Below are 16298 nucleotides of genomic sequence, written 5' to 3'. Positions count from 1 at the left end.
CGCGGCGCCCGCTGGGAGATGGAGTCCAGTCCCTTCCCAAGGCCAGCCAGCCGCAGGACAGCCTCCTCGCGGCCGCACGGCTCTTCTCATGCCACGGAGTCTGGGAGCCGAAACTGGGCACTGGGTCTTTCAGGTTGTGTCTTTTTCATATGCCAAATGAAAAAGTAAGGCATGCTACACACGCACGTGAGGTGCACCCCGAGGTCTTAGCTCTGAAATACAACACTTCCTACTCCCCCGCAGAAAGGCAACGTGATCCCACCTGGATCCCAGCAGGGGAAGGGCGTGCCTAAGCCTCTGCATTCCATTTACCCATGTGGCGCAGTGGGGGTTAGTAAGAAGAGGCCCTCTCTCACGGCCAAGGCTGTCACTTGGGACTCTCCTTCCTCTGGTCTTGGAGGTGGATCCTAAAGATCGAAGGCTTCCTCCTCTACTACCGTGTCCCCACCCCCAAACCAGAAATTGGCTCCTCTCATTTTGTATTCATTTTGATCTTCCTGTTCAAACAGTACCAGACCTATCAGTGAGGCGGCCCTGAGGTATTTATGGCCATACCACAGAGTGACAGTGGAGAATTTTTCTTGGGGCCTTGTGGGGAAAACAGGAAGTGGTGGAGGCAGGATGGGCAGGGCCCTGGAGAACCTTGTGCAAAGTGGCCCCCAGGCCCATCCGTTTCTGGGGTCAATGTGGTCTTCAGACACAGCACGGCGTTAGCCGGCGCCCCACTGCTCAGCAGCCACAAAACTCCGAACCTTCTGACTCTTTTAATCTCCTTGCCCAGCTCCCAGGAATGTTTGCCCTTTTCAGTCGGTTTCACTTCTAGGAGGCAGCCCCTGAGCCTCAGCCATCCAACCCAGAAAACAGAAAACTATGGGGAAAGAACAGTCATTCGTGCACATCCCAGATCTCAGAGAGCAGCGGTGGGAGCTTCTTGTCCTGCAGGCGCAGTGCAAACACTTGCTCTGAGTGGACGCTGCTCAGGGTCCGGAGGCTCACCAGTTTCATCAGCATTCGTGGGAACATCAGTCGGTCCTGGGGAAAGAAGAGAGATTCAAGCACAGCTTTTACCTGTCTGCAGGGAAGTGAGGCAAAGGTAGGGGAATTGTAGGAGAGGTGAATTGCCTGCACATCGTACTTGAAGGGAAAGCAGGTATGTCAGGGAACCGGCCTGTGCGTGGAAAGGAGGAAAAAGGGCACCATGGGGATACTCACGTGGGGATGGTGGATGGAGACGTATGCATGCAGGGCTTCCACATACGTGTGCTGCAGCCTCTCTACCTGGAGCTGGTCCTGCACGTTGGGCCGGTCTATGGGTCACCAAGAGAGTTGAGGAGCAGGTCTGGCCGGGGTCCAGATCCATACCCCAAATCGCAACCAAAAAATAGAGACGTGCTCCAGCCACCCTCTCCCATCCCAAAATAACATAGCAAATGTCTCCACCCTCCCAACCCACTCTTCGATTCCTGTGGGCCCGCAGCCCTCCTTGGTGCAAGTCTCTGGCTGTTTCCCATTGCCCCTCCTCCACACCTGCAGAGAAGATGCTGATGGCAATGAGCAAAGCAAACTCGGCATCATTGAGTTGCAGCTCATTCATGGCCCTGGAGAACTCGAAGATGGGGTTGATGAATTCCACCTGCAACCCTGGGGAGGAAGAAGGGAGGCTGATGCCTGTGGCAGAAGCAGCAGAAACTTCCTTCTCTCTCTAAGGCCTCACCTTAGGAAACTACTAGGAACTCACTAAGAAGTCTACAGAGGGGGGCCGGGCATGGTGGCTTATGCCTGTAATCCAAGCACTTTGGAGGCCAGGGCAGGCGGATCACCTGAGGTCGGGAGTTCGAGACCAGCCTGACCAACATGGTGAAACCCCGTCTTTAAAAAAAAAAAAAAAAAAGCCGGGCGCGGTGGCTCAAGCCTGTAATCCTACCACTTTGGGAGGCCAAGGTGGGCGGATCACAAGGTCAAGAGATCGAGACCATCCTGGTCAACATGGTGAAACCCCATCTCTACTAAAAATACAAAAAATTAGCTGGGCATGGTGGGGCGTGCCTGTAATCCCAGCTACTGAGGAGGCTGAGGCAGGAGAATTGCCTGAACCCAGGAGGTGGAGGTTGCGGTGAGCCGAGATTGCGCCATTGCACTCCAGCCTGGGTAACAAGAGCAAAACTCCGTCTCAAAAAAAAAATAAAGAAGTAAAAATAAAGAATTATACAGAAGGCCAGGCATGGTGGCTCAAGCCTGTCATCCCAGCACCATGGGAAGCACTGTGGGAAGCCAAGGTGGGTGGATCACCTGAGGTTAGGAGTTCCAGACCAGCCTGGCCAACATGGCAAAACCTCATATCTACTGAAAACACAAAAACTAGCCAAGCGCAGTCACAGGTGCCTGCAATCTCAGCTACTCAGGAGGCTGAGGCAGGAGAATCACTTGAACCTGGGAGGTGGAGGTTGCAGTGAGCCGAGATCACTCCACTGCACTCCAGCCTGAGTGACAGACCGAGATTCTGTATTAAAAAAAAAAAAAAAGGCCAGGAATGGTGGCTCACACCTATAATCCCAGCACTTTTGGAGGCCAAGGGAGACAGATTACCTGAGCTCAGTAGTTTGAGACCAGCCTGGGCAACACAGTGAAACCCCTTCTCTACTAAAAATACAAAAATTAGCTGGGCGCCTGTGGTCCCAGCAACTTGAGAGGCTGAGGCAGGAGAATTGCTTGAACCTGGGAGGTGGAGGTTGCAGTGAGGTGAGATTGTGCTACTGCACTCCAGCCTGGGTGACAGAGCAAGACTCCAGCTCCAAAATGAAAAATAAAAAAAAGATTCCGTTTTCAGTAGGGCACAGTGACTCACACCTGTAGTCCTAGCTACTCAAGGCTGAGGCAGGAGGATCACTTGAGCCCAGAAGGTCGAGGCTGCATTGAGCCGTGATCACCACTGTATTCAGCCTGGGCGACAGAGTAAAACCTTGCTTCAAAGGAAAAAAAAAACAAAACATTTTTAACTGGCATTGGCCTTACTTATTTGAACACCAGAGACACATTTCATGTATCACATCCTAGAGGGAATACTGCAGCGTGGGTGAGACCCTGGTGCCAGACTGTCTGGGGTTGAATTATGGCTCTACCACTTACGAAGAAGTTATTTAACCTCTCTGGGCTTTGGTTTTCCCATCTGTAAAATGGGAATAATAATAGTACCTATCATAAATATGTGGCATATATGGTAACTACCACATAAGTGTTTGTAAAATTAGTAATAATTCATGTTTTTTGAGACAGAGTCTTGCTCTGTCTCTAGGCTGGAGTGCAGTGGCGCAATATCGGCTCACTGCAACTTCTACCTCCTGGGTTCAAGCGATTCTCCTTCCTCAGCCTCCTAAGTAGCTGGAATTACAAGCATGTGCCATCACACCCAGATAATTTTTGGTTTTTTTGTTTTTTTTTTTTTTTTTTGAGACTGAGTTTCGCTCTCGTTACCCAGACTGGAGTGCAATGGCGCGATCTCGGCTCACCGCAACCTCCGCCTCCTGGGTTCAGGCAATTCTCCTGCCTCAGCCTCCTGAGTAGCTGGGATTACAGGCACGCGCCACCATGCCCAGCTAATTTTTTGTATTTTTAGTAGAGACGGGGTTTCACCATGTTGACCAGGATGGTCTCGATCTCTTGACCTTGTGATCCACCCATCTCGGCCTCCCAAAGTGCTGGGATTACAGGCTTGAGCCACCGCGCCCGGCCGGAATTTTTGTATTTTTAATAGAGACAGTGTATCACCATGTTAGCCAGGATAGTCTCAATCTCTTGATCTCGTGATCTACCCTCCTTGACCTCCCAAAGTGCTGGGATTACAGCTGTGAGCCACCGCGCCCAACCAATAAATAATGATTTTTTAATGGAAATAGTCTTCCTGCTGAGAAGACTAAAATGCAACAAACCATGATCTAAAGTCATAACACCTAGAGAATACTTTCGCATACACATTGTCAAATTCTCTGCACCCTACCTTGTTCCCCAGGCTTTGTCAGATTTCTTTTAGCGACCATCTGCTACATTTTTCTATTCAAGGCTTCTTGGTTAGTCATTTCCTGTACTTTCACCTTGATGTTTATCAAGTATGTGCCTTAGTCCATTTAATGGGCGGGCCTCATTTTCTTTTCTTTTTTTTTTTTTTTTTTTTTTTTTTTTTTTTTTTTTGAGACGTAGTTTCGCTCTTGTTACCCAGGCTGGAGTGCAACGGCGCAATCTCGGCTCACTGCAACCTCCGCCTCCTGGGTTCAGGCAATTCTCCTGCTTCAGCCTCCTGAGTAGCTGGGATTACAGGCATGCGCCACCATGCCCAGCTAATTTTTTGTATTTTTAGAAGAGACGGGGTTTCACCATGTTGACCAGCATTGGCCTTGATCTCTTGACCTTGTGATCCACCGCCTTGGCCTCCCAAAGTGCTGGGATTACAGGCGTGAGCCACTGCACCCCGGCCTCCCCCTTTTTTTTTTTTTTTGAGACAGAGTTTTGCTCTGCCACCCAGGCTGGCTCGATCTCTGCTCACTGCAACCTCGGTCTCCTGGGTTCAAGCGATTCTCCTGCCTCAGCCTCCTGAGTAGCTGAGACCACAAGCGTGTGCCACCACACCCAGCTAATTTTTCTATTTTTAGAAGAGACAGGGTTTTACAAAGTTGGCCAGGCTGGTACTGAACTGCTGACCTCAAATGATCCGCCCACCTCAGCATCCCAAAGTGCTGGGATTACAGGTGTGAGCTACTGCACCGCACCTGGCGGCAAGCCCCATATTCTCTTTTTTTGAGTCAGAGTCTCACTTACTCTGTTGCCCAGGCTGGAGTCTAGGCTCACTGCAACCTCTACCTCCCAGGTTCAAGGGATTCTCCTGCCTCAGCCTCCCAAGTAGCTGGAATTACAGGCATGTGCCACCACACGTGGCTAATTTTTGTATTTTTAGTAGAGATGGGGTTTCACCATGTTGGCCAGGCTGGTCTTGAACTCCTGACCTCATGATCTGCCCATCTCAGTCTCCCAAAGTGCTGGGATTACAGGCATGAGCCACCGCGCCCAGCCTGCAAGCCCCATTTTCTAAAGCATTTCTTGGTGAGGATTTGAGCCCCAAAGTATGGCAAACAGCCCCCTTTATACAGAAATTAATAAAAGATTCTATAATTGGCTAATGCACCTGTAAGGGTCTGCTGATGCTCGCGGAATGGACACCTCAAATGTGCTCGGCCCATGTCACCAGTCGTCTACTGTATGCAGTAATAGTAGTGGACAGAGAGGGGAGGAGGCCTGACAAACACAGCTCCTGTTCCCTTCTCCCCAAAACTTCACTCGTGAAATGAGAAATGAAAGGAAAACAAGATGACATCAAAACTGCTTATACAAATAAATCTATAAATAGGTACAGATTCAGATAGCACAAGTCTATGAGTACCAAAGGAATATAGAGATATTAGAACTGGGCAGAATTCCAAAAGGAGAATATTCTGAAGGAGAGAAGAGCCACGGTTAAGAAGACCTAAGATAGGGCCGGGCGCGGTGGCTCAAGCCTGTAATCCCAGCACTTTGGGAGGCCGAGGCAGGTGGATCACGAGGTTAGGAGATTGAGACCATCCTGGCCAACATGGTGAAACCCCTTCACTACTAAAAATACAAAAATTGGCCGGGCGCTGTGGCTCACGCCTGTAATCCTAGCACTTTGGGAGGCCAAGGTGGGTGGATCACCTGAGGTCAGGAGTTCAAGACCAGCCTGGCCATCATGGTGAAACCCCACTTTAAAAAAAAAATACAAAAATTAGCTGGGCATGGTAGCGAGTGCCTTTAATCCCAGCTACTCAGGAAGCTGAGGCAGGAGAATTGCTTGAACTCGGGAGGCAGAGGTGGTGGTGAGCCGGGATCGTGCCACTGCACTCCAGCCTGGCAACAGAGCGAGATTCTGTTCCCCCCACCCAAAAAAAAGCTGGGCTTTAAACCTCGATAAAGTCATTAAATTACCCTATTAGGTGCCAATACATGCAGGCAGCACACTGGGCAGTACAGAAGGCAAGAGGTGCCAACATAGCCCTGTCAAGCCCTGGCCCATTCGTGCCCTACAGCGAAGGAAGGCCTTCCTAGAAAGCTCACTGGGTGGGCCAGTGCTGGGAGAGGGAGATATAAGAAGTACATGAGCTGGCCTGAGTCATCAGAAACCAGGGAAGGCTTGATGACTGGCCCAGCCACAGACATACCAGTCCTGAGAATGGAGTCATGGCATCAGCCATATTTTATAGCCCCACTTATCCAGTTGTTAAACTACTTGGTTTCCTGCTGAAGCTCAATTCCAGCCACTCCAAAACTCCCTCAGCCTCCCATCCTTTCCCAGGCCAGTTCTGATCACACAAACATTGCCAATAGTTGAATATGAAGAAACCCCTTCTGCGTAGCTCCCAAGCAAGCATCAGCTAGAGAGCCACAATGTGAACTAATTCTTGGAGAAAATACTTCAGACACAGGGTGGGGATGGAAGCATTTGCTCTTATCGTACATCCCCTCTGGGCATGGTTCCAGTTCATCAGAAAGTGCAATTGAAAAAGAGGAGGGGAGACCCAGTGTGGTGGTTCATGCCTGTATTCCCAGCACTTTGGAAGGTCGAGGCGAGTGGATTGCTTGAGCTCAGGAGTTCGAGACCATTTCAAGACCAGCCTGGGCAACATGGCAAAACCCATTCTCTACAAAAAATATAAAAAGTCAGGACAGGCGGGGTGGCTCATGCCTGTAATACTAGCCCTTTGGGAAGCCGAGGTGGGAGGACTACTTGAGGTCAGGAGTTCAAAACCAGCCTGGCCAACATGGTGAAACCTCATCTCTACTAAAAATACAAAAAATTAACTGGGCATGGTGGTGGATACCTGTAATCCCAGCTACTTGGGAGGCTGAGACAGGAGAATCGCTTGAACAGGTTGCAGTGATCGTGCCACTGCACTCCAGCTGGGAAACAGAGCAAAAACTCCGCCTAAAAAATATATATTATAGCACCGGGCGCGGTGGCTCAAGCCTGTAATCCCAGCACTTTGGGAGGCCGAGGCGGGTGGATCACGAGGTCAAGAGATCGAGACCATCCTGGTCAACATGGTGAAACCCCGTCTCTACTAAAGGTGCAAAAAATTAGCTGGGCATGGTGGCGCGTGCCTGTAATCCCAGCTACTCCGGAGGCTGAGGCAGGAGAATTTCCTGAACCCAGGAGGCGGAGGTTGCGGTGAGCCGAGATCGCGCCATTGCACTCCAGCCTGGGTAACAAGAGCGAAACTCCGTCTCAAAAAAAAAAAAAATATATATATATATATATATATATATAATATATAGTATATATTTTGTTTATATATTTGTTATATATTATTTATTATTATATATAATTTATTATATATTTTTATTTATATATATTTAATAAATATATACATTATATATATATATAATAAATTAGCCGAGTGTTGTGGTGCGTGCCTGTAGTCCCACCTACTTGGGGGGCTGAGGCAGGAGAATTGCTGGAGTCCAGGAGGTTGAGGCTGCAGTGAGCCGTGTTCATGCCATTGCACTCCAGGCTGGGTGACAGAGCAAGACCTTGTCTTAAAAAAAAAAAAAAAAAAAAAAGAATAGGGGAAATCAGCCCCCATGATCCCCAAAGAGCACATGTGAGGAAGATTTGTTCATTTTCTGACTACTAAAAGGTTCAGTGCAGTGAGTTTCAAACTTTTTTTTTTTTTTTTTTTTGAGACGGAGTCTTGCTCTATCACCAGGCTGGAGTGCAGTGGCACAATCTCAGCTCACTGCAACCTCCATCTCCTGGTTCAAGTGATTCTTCCGCCTCAGCCTCCCAAGTAGCTGGGACCACAGGCGCGTGCCACCATGCCCGGCTAATTTTTTTTGTATTTTTAATAGAGACGAGGTTTCGCCGTGTTGGCCAGAATGGTCTCGATCTCTTGACCTCGTGATCCACCCGCCTCGGCCTCCCAAAGTGCTGGTATTACAGGCATGAGCCACCGCGCCCGGCCCAAATATTTTTTTAAGCTATAAAATCTGCAAGCAAAATATTATGTAGCAGTGCAATATACAACGCGGATTTAAATGGAGCTTCTTGTTTGGCTAAAGTAAGAATGGAGGACATCTCTGTGCCTTCCTGTTTCTCCTCCAGCGTGCCTTTTCCATAAATCCCTCATGTTCCTTGGAACACAGTTTGAAAACTACTGACCTGAAGCAACAGAAGACAGGCGTCTATCTGGAGCAGATGAGAGAAGCCTATCAGCATTCCAATTTTCCATCTTCAAAAAACAAGGGGAGCCTTTCCTTACCAGCCACCCAAACATTGGACCTGTGGCTCTGTAGTCACTATGAGCCTATGACATAAAGCACCAGTCCTGGCCAGGCTCAGTGGGATTACGTGCCTGTAATCCCAGCACTTTGGGAGGCTGAGGCGGGTGGATCACTTAAGGTCAGGAATTCAACACCAGCCCGGCCAATATGGTGAAACCCTGTCTCTACTAAAAATACAAAAATTAGCTGAGCATGGTGGCGCACACCTGTAATCCCAGCTACTCGGGAGGCTGAGGCAGAATTGCTTGAACCCAGGAGGTGGAGGTTGCAGTGAGCTGAGATCGCACCACTGCACTCTAGTCTGGGTGACAGAGCGAGACTCTGTCTCAAAAACAACAGCAAAAACAACAACAGCAATAACAAGGTGTGGTGGGTGGCTCACGCCTGTAATCCCGATACTCTGGGAGTCCGAGGCAGGAGGATCAAATGAGGCCAGGAGTTTGGGACCAGCCTGGGTAACATAGTGAGACACTCTATCTCATTTTTTACAAATAAAAAAGAAGCACCTGTCCATCCAAGCCCAACCCCTGTGTGATCTCAGTTCTCACCTGCTTTAGCAAAGTCTTCCCGGTTATAACTGAAATCTTTGAGGAAGGTGATACTCTCACTCCCAGGGTTGTACCTCCGCGATGTCTCCAGAAGCATCACCTGCACACAAGCAGCAGACCTCAAACCGGGACGAGAGGGCTGGTCTTGGAGCATGGCCCCTTCCAGGGAGGCCGATTCCCCTCATCCCTGCTTCCCAGCGGATCTGGCTCTCCCAGCTCGATGTCTGGAGGCCCTCCCACAGATAATCCCACTCTGCTTCTCCCTTCATCCCTCGCCCTTCTCCAGCCACCTCGATCGCAGAGGTCTTTAGCAGGGCAATCTGGTCCTCCCGGCTGAGCTGCAGGAAGCCAGGAAGCTGTTTAGCAAAGTCAACTATCTCCTGCACAGAGACGATGGCCAGCTCAGTGAAGTGGGCAAAGCGCTGCTGACGGGCCTCCCGGCTGTGGGGGTCTGGTGCCATGGGCCAAGGCTACCCAGGAGGAAAAAGGCAAAGCGCTTTGAGTCGAACATCAAGAAGCCCACTGGTGATCTGGGTGCAGCCACCTCTCCCCAGGTGTGTCAAGTACCGTGACTCGAAGCTGGTCAGAAAAGGAGCGCCGGTTACACTGTTGCTGGGCAGCAACCAGCTTCTCGATCATGCCCAGTTGCTCTGGGCTGAGCTGGGGCAGGATCTGGGGGGGTGAGGAAGCCCTGAGGGGCAGGGATGTAGCATGAGCCTGTTCCTCCTCTTGCCGCTTCAGTTTCTTCAGGCGGATCTGTTCTTCTGACAGGACGCCTAAGGACAGGGCCAGATGTGAGGAGGGGCACAGATAAGGAGACAGGAAGCAAGAAGGGGGCAAAATAGGCGGTTTGGGGCTCCAGAAAAGCAGATAGCACTGGGTAAAGGGAAGTTTTTTTTTTTTTTTTTTTTTGAAACGAAGTGTCACATTCACCCAGGCTAGAGTACAGTGGCATGATCTCAGCTCACTGCAACCTCCACCTCCAAGATTCAAGTGATTCTCCTGCCTCAGCCTTCTGAGTAACTAGGATGACAGGCACATGCCACCACACCCGGCTAATTTTTGTATTTTTAGTAGAGGCGACAGGATTTCACCATGTTGGCCAGGCTGGTCTCAAACTCCTGACCTCAGGTGATCCACCTGCCTTGGCCTCCCAAAGTGCTGGGATTATAGGTGTGAGCCACTGCGCCCTGTCAAGAAAGATATTTTAATCCATACTTAGGGACCGGTTAGCCCCAGCAAGTTCAGGCACCTGTCTGTGGTCACACCCTGGCTCCCTCTTTCCCCTCAGCCTCTTCCCCACTCTAGCCCCGGAAACTCACACTCCTCCCGCATGCCAGCCTGGCGGCATTTGCGAAGCCGACACTCCTGGCACTTGCGACGCATATAGGTGTCCATGGGGCAGTGGCCGCCGCCGTGGCAGACATAGCGCGCTCCCTTGATGACGCTGCGGCGGAAGAATCCCTTGCAGCCCTCGCAGCTCAGAACGTTGTAGTGGAAACCGGAGGCCTTGTCCCCACACACGCTGCATAACTCGTTCCCCAGCATTTTGGGGGCTGGCCCCTTTTTCCGCTTTTGTGGACGGAGCTCTGGAGACAGGAAAGTGCCTCAGTGCTCTCCCCAGGGGAAAGAACTTCCCGTTCTCCCTGACTCAGCCACTGCCCTGGGCACCCAGTGACCTCCATTCCCTTCAACTCCATCTCTCTTTTATGAGAACAGTAGCCCTCATTTGCCAAGTGTCATTATGTTCTAGGTAGTGTATGACCCTTTTATATACACTGAACCTTATGAAAACCATACATTTATTTTATTTATTTATTTATTTTGAGACTGAGTCACTCTCTCGCCCAGGCTGGAGTGCAGTGGTGTGATCTCGGCTCACTGCAACCTCCACCTCCCAGGTTCTCCTGCTTTAGCCTCTTGAGTAGCTGGGACTATAGGCACGTGCTACCATGCCTGGCTAATTTTTTGTATTTTTAGTAGAGATGGGGTTTCACCCTGTTAGCCAGATGGTCTCGAGCTCCTGACCTCGTGATACGCCCGCTTCAGCCTCCCAAAGTGCTGGGATTACAGGTGTGAGCCACCACGTCTGGCCCATAATTTTTATTTACATTTTATAAACAAGGAAATTGAGGCTCAGAAAGGCCTAAAGTAGAGACAAAATTCACACTTCAATCAGTCAGATTTAGTTAGCTCCAAAGCTTTTGGACTTAACCATGAAATTATATATAAGGTAAAACCCCCCAAGGAACCTCTTCCAGATCCTACCTCCTCCAAGCCCAGAAGCTCCTCACCTGGGTGTTCTGAAGGGGGCTCTGCCCTGGTGAGCAGGGCTGTGGGCTCAGCAGCCTCCAGCCCCACCCCTGCAGTGCCCCCGGCAGAGTAGGGTATCCTGGCTTCCTCTCTGAGGGTGCAGCTGCTGCCTCCCTGGGCCTGGCTGCTTGCATCCTGTGTGCCTGGCTTCCACAGCGCCACTGCAGAGTCTGAGCACCAAAAGAGAGGCACAAGGGGGTCTCAGGCCCCATCCCGGCTCCCCTGCCCAGTGTTCTAGCTGGGAAACTGCAAACTTATCCCCGCCCTTAGAGGGCAGCAAAGTCCCAGCTCAGGCTTTGGGACCCTAGAGTCCGTGTGGGCTCTAGCTAGGACTAGTCACTTGTTTCTTACATCTCAAGCCCTCAATGAAGATAACCCTTGTCCCTTTGCGGGGCTGGAGGGTATGCATTTCAGAGATCAGACAAAACTCTTTAAAGCCAGAGCAGGGTAAGCACTCAGCTGGCCAGCTCTCTCCAGCAGCAAGCCCAGACTGGGGAGGACTGGGCAGGTGACTGCAAAGACCAGGCAGTGGAACCAGGGGAGAGGTGAACTGGGTGGGAGGCAAGCACCACTAAGAGTGACTCTGGACTGCTCTCTGGAGGAGGGAAGAAGGCAGGTAATGAAGGAGGCTGATTCCTGCAGGAGGCGAGGAGCCTGCGGTCTGGGCTCAGGGGAGAGGGCTGGAATGAAGCTTACCAGGAGGAATGTCAGGCACAGGGGCCCCCAGCCACAAGGACATCTCTTCCTGGAGCCCTGGTCATTACCAAGGCACTGCCCTGCAGGAAGGACCCAGGTTATACTCTTCTAGAACTGGGCTCCTTTCTGGCCTCAGCTCCCTCCTCCACCTGACCCTCCCTTTTATCAGTACCAACAATATCAGCTAACATTTACTTGCTATATAATAGCCTATACTAAGGACTTATTGCATTACTATTATGTTTTTTAGAGACAGGGTCTCCCTATGTTGCCCAGGCTGGTCTAGGAACTCCTAAGCTCAAGTGATCCTTCCACCTGGGCCTCCCAAAGTGTGGGGATTACAGGAGTGAACCACTGCACCCAGCCTGTTATGAGACTACATGCTTTCCTCATAATATCTCTCTGAAGTCAAGACTATTTTTTTTTTTAAGATGGGGTCCCTCTATGTTGTCCAGGTTAGAGCCCAGCACTATTCACAGGTGTAATAATAGTGCACTATCACCTCAAACTACTAGGCTCAAGCAATCAGCTTCCTGAGTAGCTGAGATTATAGGTTCACACTACTGCTCCCGGCTCAGGACTATTCTTTTTTTTTTTTTTTTTTCGTTACCCAGGCTGGAGTGCAATGGCGCGATCTCGGCTCACCACAACCTCCGCCTCCTGGGTTCAGGCAATTCTCCTGCCTCAGCCTCCTGAGTAGCTGGGATTACAGGCACGTGCCACCATGCCCAGCTAATTTTTTGCACTTTTAGTAGAGACGGGGTTTCACCATGTTGACCAGGATGGTCTCAATCTCTCGACCTCGTGATCCACCTGCCTCGGCCTCCCAAAGTGCTGGGATTACAGGCTTGAGCCACCGCGCCTGGCACCGAACTATTCTTAAACTCATTTTGCAGGTGAGCAAACTGAGGTTCAAAGAGATTAAGTAACTATGGTCACACAGGCAGCGGTAGAGTCAAGACTCCAACCCTGCTCTGACTCCAAAGTCTGGGCTCCTAGACACTGCCAGCCTTTCTCCCCCGAAGTGCCTTCCAGGCCAGCAGGGAATGTTTGGGTACATCTGCCCTGCTTCTCTCAGGCCTCTTCCCCCTCACTCCAACACTGAGGACAGCCAGAGTTGAGCAGGACCAGGAGACAGGATCAAAGCTCGCTCCACCCAGTGAAATACGCTGCTTATTAGAGACCCTCACTCGAGCCACTTTCCAGGGTCCCAGCACAAACCTCTTGTCTCCAAGAATCTCCCCAATTCACATGGAGGACCTCCTCCCCCGGAACCCCTCATGAGTTATTCTGGGACCCAGAGTCCTGTTTCTGTCCCAAGCTCCCATCACGATCACCCCTCACTTCTCCCCAGAAACCCCCTTTTCAGATCCTTAGGACACTCCCCTACCCCACCCCAGATACAGAGTCCCAGGCCACTGCTAAGGAGCAGACCCACCGAATCCCCAGGCCACCAGACTTCCTGGGTGGGCAGTCTCTGGAGCCCCCTTGCTGGGAGATGAGGATGGTGCAGTTCCCTGTCCAGAGGCCTTGGTGGCCAGCCGGCGAGCTGGAGCTGAGCACAAGCAGGACCTGGAACCCCAGGGAAGTAGCAATTTGGGGAAAGTCTGAGAGGAGGGACTGCCAAGGGGTCGGGCCACCCCTCCTTCCTGCCTGGCGACCGGAGCCCTCCCCTCCTCACCCCGCCCACAGGGCAGCTTCTCCATCAGGTTGGCTCCTCCCCAGCAGGCCGCCCCCTCTCCCGCCACTCCCGCCCCCCTACTCTCGGCCAAAGCAGTGGCATTTCCCTGCAGACTTGCCAAGTTCCATGTCTCTCCCCTTCCTCTCCTTACCCAGCGCTCTTAGCAGCTCTTGCAGAAGGACTGCCTCCCAGGAACCCCCACCCCAATCCCAGCAGCCTCCAGAGTCGGTGTTCCCTCCCCTCCATAGACACCTCGAGGAGCAAAGGTCCCGGCACGGCCCGGAATTGCGACACTGGGTCCCAGCCTGCTTTCCCAGCCTCTCTCCTCCTCCCTTGCCTCTGGGAAGAGGCCAAGAAGCTCTCCCCGGGCCTCAGCCAAGCTGGTAGAAATCCAGGGGTGGAGAGAGACAGGTGCTGGGCCTTCCAAGGAGTTTCTGAATGTGGGTGCCCAGCAGGGACCACAGAAAGAAGAGGCCAGGAGAGCCTTTGGTAGGAAATCTGCAATGAGTAATAGCAGGCCTGGGATGGGGGGGAAGGGTTGGCAGGAGGCGGGCAACTCAGGTGCCAGCACACAATGGACCTGGGAAAGTATGCAGGCTGCCTCATCTGAGGAACAGCCCTATCTGAAGTGATGGCAGGCTCCAGGCAGCAGCTACTGAGACTGTAGCCACTCTGCTGCCTGGGGCATGAAATCTGTGAAAGTAGACATCATATTTCATTGATTTCATCTCCCCTAAAACCGCTGAATCAGGGCCTGGCATAGAGGAGGCAACAGAGTACTTACTGTGTTCCTGTTTGTTGAATGAATAACAAGAAAAATATTCTCTTCTATCCCCTACTTGTTAGCCCTAGTCAATTTTTTTTTTTTTTTTTTTTTTTTTTTTTTTTTTTTTTGAGACGGAGTTTCGCACTTATTACCCAGGCTGAAGTGCAATGGCGCGATCTCGGCTCACCGCAACCTCTGCCTCCTGGGTTCAGGCAATTTGCCTGCCTCAGCCTCCTGAGTAGCTGGGATTACAGGCACATGCCACCATGCCCAGCTAATTTTTTTGTATTTTTAGTAGAGACGGGGTTTCATCATGTTGACCAGGATGGTCTCGATCTCTCGACCTCGTGATCCACCCGCCTCGGCCTCCCAAAGTGCTGCGATTACAGGCTTGAGCCACCGCACCCGGCCAGTCAGTTTTTTTTTATTCCTTTTCCTTTGAGGTGGGGCCTCGCTATGTTACCCAAGCTAGTTCCATACTCCTGGGCTTAAGCCATCCTCCCATCTCAGCCTCCCAAAGTGCTGGGATTACAGGTGTGCACCACCACAACTGTTGTAGTCAATTTCAACTCAGCATGTAGATTTGGTGTTCAGGCTCTGGGCTCAGATTCTGGGTTCAAATCCTAAACCTCTTATTACCTGTGTGATCTTGATTGAGCAAGTTACTTAATATATCTGAATCTTTGTTTCCCTATCTTTAAAATAGGAATATTTGAGCCAGCAATGGTATGTTGAAAAATAAAAAGGCCAGGTATGGTGGCTCATGCCTGTAATCCCAGCACTTTAGGAGGCCAAGGTGGGCAGATCACTTGAGGTCAGGAGTTTGAGACCAGCCTGGCCAATGTAGTGAAACCCCATCTCTACTAAAAATACAGAAATTAGCCAGGCATGGTGGTGCACATCTGTAATCCCAGCTACTCAGGAGGCTGAGGCAGGAGAATCGCTTGAATCTGGGAGGTTGCAGTGAGCCATCAGGCCACTGCACTCCAGCCTGGGTGACAGAAACTCCATCTCAAAAAAAATAAAGAAAGAAAAATAAATACAATAGGGATAAGAGTTATTTTTACCACACAAGGTTGTTGGGAGGTTGAAACTGTAGATCATGTTGGGTTCAGTGGCTCATGTCTAATCTGAGCACTTTAGGAGACCAAGGCAGATGGATCACTTGAGGTCAGGAGCTCCAGACCAGCCTGGCTTAACATGGTGAAACCCCACCTCTACTAAAAATCCAAAAAAAATTAGCTGGGTGTTGTGGCACATGCTTGTAATCTCAGCTACTCGGGAGGCTGAGGCAGGAGAATTGCTTGAACCCGGGAGACAAAAGTTGCAATGACCCTAGATCACACCATTGCACTCCAGTGCCTGGGCAACAAAAGCAAAACTCTATGTCAAAAAAGACACACACACACACACACATACACACACACACACACACACACACACAGAGAGAGAGAGAGAGAGAGAGAGACCCGGGTGCAGTAGGTGCAGTAGTGGCTCACGCCTATGATCCCAGCACTTCAGGAGGCTGAGACAGGCAGATCATGAGGTCAAGAGATCAAGACCATCCTGGCCAACATAGTGAAACCCCATCTCTACTAAAAATACAAAAAAAAAAAAAAAAGGCTGGGAGCGGTGGCTCACGCCTGTAATCCCAGCACTTTGGGAGGCCGAGGCAGGTGGATCACGAGGTCGAGAGATTGAGACCATCCTGGTCAACATGGTGAAACCCCGTCTCTACTAAAAATACAAAAAATTAGCTGGGCATGGTGGCACATGCCTGTAATCTCAGCTACTCAGGAGGCTGAGGCAGGAGAATTGCCTGAACCCAGGAGGCGGAGGTTGTGGTGAGCCGAGATCGCGCCATTGCACTCCAGCCTGGGTAACAAGAGCGAAACTCCATCTCAAAAAAAAAAATTAGCCAGGCCTGATGGCAGGTACCTATAATCACAGCTAA

At 50.8% G+C, this 16298-nt stretch overlaps 1 protein-coding gene across 2 annotated transcripts; it reads right to left on the bottom strand.

The window, feature by feature from the left end:
* Nucleotides 1–19: 19 nt before the first annotated feature.
* Nucleotides 20–13839, bottom strand: NR1H3 (nuclear receptor subfamily 1 group H member 3). 2 transcript variants are annotated; one of them, XM_010334159.2, is made up of 10 exons: nt 13730–13839; nt 13336–13469; nt 11183–11371; nt 10211–10477; nt 9456–9664; nt 9179–9358; nt 8889–8988; nt 1528–1641; nt 1213–1307; nt 20–1032 (listed from the first exon to the last, which is right to left on the bottom strand). In XM_010334159.2, the coding sequence occupies exons 1-10, from the start codon at nt 13822–13824 to the stop codon at nt 886–888; spliced, it is 1530 nt and encodes a 509-aa protein (XP_010332461.2). In that variant the 5' UTR covers nt 13825–13839; the 3' UTR covers nt 20–885. The 2 variants fall into 2 exon arrangements, with proteins under 2 accessions (XP_010332461.2, XP_003920109.1); XM_003920060.3 differs by lacking the exon at nt 13730–13839 and adding an exon at nt 11898–11977 and having other exon boundaries at nt 22–1032.
* Nucleotides 13840–16298: the final 2459 nt, after the last annotated feature.

This window comes from Saimiri boliviensis, chromosome 6, assembly GCF_048565385.1.
Source record: "Saimiri boliviensis isolate mSaiBol1 chromosome 6, mSaiBol1.pri, whole genome shotgun sequence".
In the NCBI taxonomy this organism is placed as follows: Eukaryota; Metazoa; Chordata; class Mammalia; order Primates; family Cebidae; genus Saimiri; species Saimiri boliviensis.
The sequence above is the reverse complement of the archived record's forward strand: the minus strand, read 5'-3'. Positions and strand labels throughout refer to the sequence as shown.

Coding starts and splice junctions, on each gene's coding strand:
- NR1H3 (XM_010334159.2), bottom strand. CDS start 13,824: ATGGAGGGGAGGGAACACCGACTCTGGAGGCTGCTGGGATTGGGGTGG. Junction 11,372..13,335: donor TCTGGTGGCCTGGGGATTCG/GTGGGTCTGCTC, acceptor TTTGGTGCTCAG/ACTCTGCAGTGGCGCTGTGG. Junction 8,989..9,178: donor TAAAGACCTCTGCGATCGAG/GTGGCTGGAGAA, acceptor GCTTGTGTGCAG/GTGATGCTTCTGGAGACATC.